We start from the raw sequence: 6,000 nt of genomic DNA, 5'->3' as shown, positions 1-6,000 counted from the left end.
GGGGGGGGGGTGAGGTGCCATCAAGTTGACTGTGACACAGCGATCCTCTGAACAGCAGATGTGAAGCCTGCTCTGCCCTTGTCATCCGTCTCCCCACTCCGTCCTCGTCTGTCAGGCTTGGGCGCACTGACAGTCCTGGGTCACTCAGGGCCTTCTCTGACCCTCCCTCCACCTTTCCCAGCTTGAACCTTTTTCCAAGGACTGTCTTCCTTCTGACACATGTTCAAATCCAAGGACTCTCCCTGTCGGCTGAGGCCTCTGGAAGCTTGAGCCCTGAATCCTTTCTCGGCTTCCAGTCCATCTCCCATCTCCACACAATCTGGGGCTAGTTTAGTGTGGAGTCTTTGTTCCCCTTTCTGACCTTTGCTAATTAACCAAACTGCATCTTCCCTAGGGGAGGAGCGTGCCTGCCCTTTAGATCCTGGTTCTCGGCAAGGTGTATACAGAGAACTAAAGCGTCCAGTTCGTCCATCCCAGCTCGTGTCTACGTGTGTCAGGGACAGTGAGACGGCTCAGGACAGAGCAGGGTACAAGCTAGTAAGCCTGGGGTCACTTCGAGTTGTAATCGACTTGATGGCACAAAACAAGTTGTTTATTCTTCCTCAAGAATTGGTTGTGAGCGAGCTCTAGTGGCCTAGTGGCAAGAAGCTGCACTGCAATCCCAGAGGTGAACAGTTCAAATCCACCAGATGCTCTTCTGGAGAAGGAGGGGCAATCTCCTCCTGTACCATTCAAATCTGATTTGACAGCGTGCGCGCGTGCGCGCGCGCGCGCACACACACACACACACACAAATACTAAAAATAAAATAAAAAAAAAGAATTGGTTTGGATTTCTACTCTGCCTCATGTTTTGAAATAACTTCCTTTTTTACATACTAAATAGCTTTGTGTGGTACGTCAGCTGTTGCTGTCACGTCCCACTGACACAAGTACGCCTCACAGCGACCCTCTGAAGAGCAGGTGTGAACCGCGTCCTGTCCTGCGCCAGCCTCACCGTCTCTGACACACCTGAGCCCACTGCTGCAGTCACTGTGTCCATCCACCTGGCTGAAGGTCTTCCTCTCTTTGGCTATCATCCGGCCACCTTCCCGAGCATGACGTCCCTCTCCAGGTAAAGCCTGTCCTTGCAACATGCTCGAAGCATGCGAGAGGAAGCTTCCCCATCGTCTCCAAGCAGCACTCTGGCTGCAACTTAACTTGTATCAGTAACAGGGCCAACCCTTTAGCTGACATCAATGACAAGGCCTGTCCCCGAGGCTGGCGAGCACGGGAAGCCCTTACCCCTCAGCCTCCTGCCCACGGCCTGCTCTCCTCCCTAACCCCCGACAGTCTAGCGAGTGCCCCTTACCTTCGATCGAGCTCCGAGTCACTGAAGGAGGAATCAGAGTGCGTAACTCCAACTGGCGCATCCTTTTCCTGGCAGGAAGATGGACACGTCAGTGAGCAGCAGTCGGGGACGCCCCCAGAGAACATCTGTTCCTCCCGTGCCCCCAGCTTTCCCATTCTTCAACCTTGTGATCAAAAGTGAACGGGAGTACCGTGGGGGTCTCCAAAGCAGGATGACATATAGCTCCATTACCCCTGCCCTCAGGGGGCTTTGTGGCCAGGTTATGTGGGTTTGGCGCCCGGGGAGGACCACGGGGAAGTGTGAAAGGATGATGGGAATGCACAAACAGGAGCCGGGGAAGGAGAGAGAGAAACTCCAGAGTCAGGAACCTACGTTGGCAGCTGGGGATGACAAGCCCTCCAGGGGCCTTTCCAGGTGAGTGTGACCTTCAAGCTACCCACCCTGAGCTGGGCTTGGAGGGAAGTGACAACGGCCTGGATTTAGCATTCAGGTGTGGACCTAGTCTGAGGTCTTTCCAGATACTCTCAGGATAGGATTTGCTGTGAGGGGAGGGGAGGGGGTCGGGAAGGGGGTGAAGGCAGCACTGAGCCCCAGAATCTTCGTTAGCCACGTGTGTGACCCCTCCCAGGCAGCCCCCCTTCCAACAGAGGGAAGGTGCGTGGATTCATGCAGAACCAGGCCCCGCACTGGAAGTGTGCCCTCCTAGACAGGGCCCCTTCCAGCAGAGGGAAGGTGTATTGATTCTTGCAGAACCAGACCTCACACGGGAGCCTTCAGTTCTGATTCATTTAGAATCCATGTGCTACCCGGTGTCTAACGGGGACAGCTCTGGCCTGAGCTCTTGGTCATTTCTGCAACCACTGAGAGCGTCAGGGGGCTGTGTGGGCAGAGAGACGGGGTGAGTGTTTTGCCCCACGTGAAGGCTTATTAGCGTGTGTGGGCTCTGACTCGGTTTCTGTATAATGAGCGCCCCAGTTCTTGGGAACGCTGCCTAGCACAGAGATGCTCCCCAGGCCCCACAGCCCTGGAATCCCCGAGTTAGACGGCACTCCACCGGGAGAAGGGCTTGTCAGCGGGGAGGGAGAGGTGCCGCATGGCGTTACTTACTGGCAATGCAGTGGATACTGTTTTGGGGATCTGGGACACTTTCCATGGGAAGCTTTAGAACGGAGGGAGGAGGGAACTGGGGCTGGAGAGAAACAAGGAGGGAAAGCTGGTAAACGCCACCAACACAGCAGGCTTGGCTTCCTTGCCAAGAAGGGACACCGAGGCGTCCGGCGGGCACACCACCACCGGCTTCACATCCAGACTAACCCGTTCGACGGGATCAAACCCCCAAACTCATCAGTGCCACCAAGTCCACCCCGATGCCCAACAGGCCCACAGGACAGAGTACAACGGTGGGCACAGGGCTTCAGGGGCTGCAGATGTTGATAGGAGCTGAGCGCCACCTTAACCTCCTGGGGAGTGGCTGGGAGAATCGAACCCCTGACCGTTAACAGCTTAAAGCTTTTCATCATGGTGACACCAGGGCATCTACTCAACAGGGCCACATGCATCTGAGGAACCACGGAAGGAGGGGAGACCCACACCGTTTCCTGCTGAGACATGGGGCAAAGTGGGGTGAGGGTCTACGACTCAGCAGACAGTTGGAGCACGGCGACAGGTCACGTGGAAGGGAACCTCAGACGGCATTGTCAAGAGGCGGGAAATCATCTGTAACTTGAACTTTGCTTTGCCACTGAATGTATCGTGTGCCCCAGAGATGCGTTTCCCCAACCGTGGAATAGTTCCCGGCACACGGCAGCCAGTCGATTGTTTATTGCATCAATCAGTGAGAGGATAAATGTCTTTAAAGGGCATTTCAACTCTTAAGCTTCTTTTCTTTCTCCAGAAACCACCTTTCCTGTCTACTATCCACCGGGAACACGGGAGTGAGTGAAGGTCTGATCCCTCCCGGGAGAGGACAGTAATCTAGGACCGGACAGTAATCTAGGACCAGGAGAGGGCTCGGCAGGCCGCCACCAGAGAGGTGGTTCAGCCGCCAGCAGTGTGCCGGCAAGGATCTGCCTTCACCTACACACAGCTTCTGTAGGCAAAGGCCAGGTCAGGGGACAGGCAGCGTGGGTGCTGCGGACAGGGGTGTGGGTCAGACTGGGAGAACGGGAAGGTAGCCACGATGTGTGGGGAAGCCAGAGGGAGCTCAAGCCACTGGGAAGGCCGTGGTCAGGCGCACAGTGAGGCCACTTAGCTGTGTGTCCATCCTGAGTAAGTCACTTCCCTTTTAGGGGACAGTCTCATCATGTGTTAGGAGCACTGGAATTAGACAGTCTTTCAGCCGAATGTGTACTATTATCTCCCCCAGCGTATGCGGTGGGCAGGTGGGTCAGTGGGGTAACTAGATGATCCCAGACTTCAGTCCTCACAGGAGGACGTGGGCCCTTTCTCAACTACGCGCTTGGAGCTGGCCATGCCCGCCTGCCTGTCCAGGGGTCCAGTGAATGCCCTGCCTATTCCTGAGGCCCACCAGACACCCCTCAGACCTCATTCCTTCTCTGCAGGCCCCTCCATTCCTCTGATGGAGCCTGGCCTGAGGTTATCAGGGATGGACCTGGGCTGCTATCCACAGCCTGTGGTCATGGGCCGAGTGGGTGCGGCCAATCAGAGATTTCTTGGGGGGACGTCGACCTCCCGCCGACCCACTGAGGAGGTCCCATACAGGTGAGCTCTCTGGACCCACACCGGGCCGAGAGGCCGCTCGAGCTCATCTCGGGCCGGGCCTGCAGGTCTCCGCCTCGGGCGGAGGGGAGGGGCCGCCTCGTGCTCTCTCTCCGCTCAGGCCTGCTGGCCTCCCCACCTCCTCGTCACTGTCCTCATGCGCCCCCTTCCTCTTCTTCTTCTTCTTGTCCGTCTCCTTTTTCTCCTTCTCTGGGAGGATGTTGTCGATCCAGGCCAGGTCATGCTGGGAGAAGACGAAGTCCAGAAGCCTTCGGACGATGATGAGGCCCAGTATCTGCAGGGGTTAGACAGAGAAGCTGCGGCCTGGTGACAGGTCAGAGGACCGTGTGCTCGGCGTCCCCCACACCCTGCTCACTCAGGGACCCTTCTGGTCAGGAGCCATCTCGAAGCTCCTGCCCACCACTATTTGCTGGCCTCTCACTTCACTGCTTTTCACCTGACCCTTCCACAGTCAAACGACCACGTCTACCAGTGACAGACAGGACTTGCGATGAGCTGAGGGACGAGGCTGGACCAGGAGAACTCGGTGGATGCCAATGGTGTGCCAGCCCAAGTCACGGAGCCCTGACGGACGATGAAACCAAGTGCAGCCCCACCGAGAGCCATCCCCATGGTGGCTTAGAGAAACTGGAGCCCCGCCGCGGACCACCCCCCAGGGGCTTAGAGAAAACTGGAGCCCCACCGCGGACCACCCCCCAGGGGCTTAGAGAAAACTGCAGCCCCGCCGCGGACCACCCCCCAGGGGCTTAGAGAAAACTGCAGCCCCGCCGCGGGCTACCCCCCAGGGGCTTAGAGAAACTGCAGCCCCGCCGCGGACCACCCCCCAGGGGCTTAGAGAAAACTGCAGCCCCGCCGCGGGCTACCCCATGGCTGCTTAGCGGTCCTTGGAGCTTCCACTGGGCCTTTTACAGAAGATTCCTTTCCCCCAGTCTGTCTTATTTAGAAGGTCCAGATCTTAGCAACTGTTGAGCATCACAACGACTTACAAGTCCCCCGTGACGGAGAGGTGGTGGCCCTGGCCCTGCGTGAGGTTCACCAAAGCTGGTCTCGCTCACGGCAAGCCAAGATTCCACCACTAGTCTTCAGTGGTTCTCAAATATCAGCATCAGCTACTTGAAAAAAGAAGACTGTGGGGCCCTACCCTCAAGAGTCGGATTCAGTAAGCCCAGGTGCAGCCTGAGCGAGAATCTGCGTCTCTAACAAGTGTGTCTTGGAGGAGGTGCAACCAGCGTGCTCCTCAGAGGCAACAGTGAAACGGGGTCTCATTTTGACTCAACAGTGAAATGTAGGCTTGTTGTCAGGAGGGGCCAGACATCCTGCTGGGAGTGGCGGGGTGTCAGAGAAAGAGAAGATGACCCTCAACCAGATGGAAAGACACAGTGACCGTAACCATGGGCTCGGGCGTCTCACAGACGGTGAGAACGCGCAGGGCAGGGTCAGAGCTTGTTCAGAGTCGCCATAAGTCATAGTCAACTTGACGGCACTGAACAAGTTCAAGTAAGACGTTGAGCTGCAGGCCTGAGGACCACTCGTCTAACGGATTCCTTCCTGTCTCCAATTCTGAGGGCGGCAAATCGCTCTGAAAAGTACAGACGGTTGTCTGGAGTTCTTCAAGGGATGTTTAGAAAGTCTGATTCTGTTCTCACAAATCCAAGAGGGAGACATGTGCATGGGAGACGCTTTCTCTTCGCCTAGTGCTCACATTCTGATCAGCTCAGCAGGCCCGGGGTGGCTCTCTGTGGATAGTGTCCTTTCACCACCAGGAGCTGGCCGTTAACTGTGGTCAGGGAGGAAGCTTCCAGCTGGACCACACGCTGGCTCGATGCTGACATGGCTTCGAGGGGGCAAGGACACCGGGGAGGAGGGGTAACTGGGGTGTCAAATCTCTGGCTCTGAACAGAGTCAGAGCTG

General features: G+C 56.8%; 1 protein-coding gene across 2 annotated transcripts in view; it reads right to left on the bottom strand.

Annotated features, from left to right (window-relative positions):
- Window positions 1–1,383: 1,383 nt before the first annotated feature.
- SLC4A5 (solute carrier family 4 (sodium bicarbonate cotransporter), member 5) overlaps window positions 1,384–6,000 on the bottom strand; it is a 103,744-nt gene continuing 99,127 nt past the window's right edge. For both annotated transcript variants that reach the window (XM_006880846.1, XM_006880847.1), the window contains exons 24-26: window positions 4,208–4,363; window positions 2,458–2,539; window positions 1,384–1,418 (exon numbers count right to left, since the gene is read on the bottom strand). In XM_006880846.1, the coding sequence (XP_006880908.1) occupies window positions 1,384–1,418; window positions 2,458–2,539; window positions 4,208–4,363 (273 nt within the window). The remainder of the gene's footprint in view (window positions 1,419–2,457; window positions 2,540–4,207; window positions 4,364–6,000) is intronic.

This window comes from Elephantulus edwardii, unplaced genomic scaffold, assembly GCF_000299155.1.
Source record: "Elephantulus edwardii isolate Elephantulus edwardi_28Jun2011 unplaced genomic scaffold, EleEdw1.0 scaffold00011, whole genome shotgun sequence".
Taxonomy (NCBI): Eukaryota; Metazoa; Chordata; class Mammalia; order Macroscelidea; family Macroscelididae; genus Elephantulus; species Elephantulus edwardii.
This window is presented reverse-complemented; position numbering and strand designations above follow the sequence as displayed.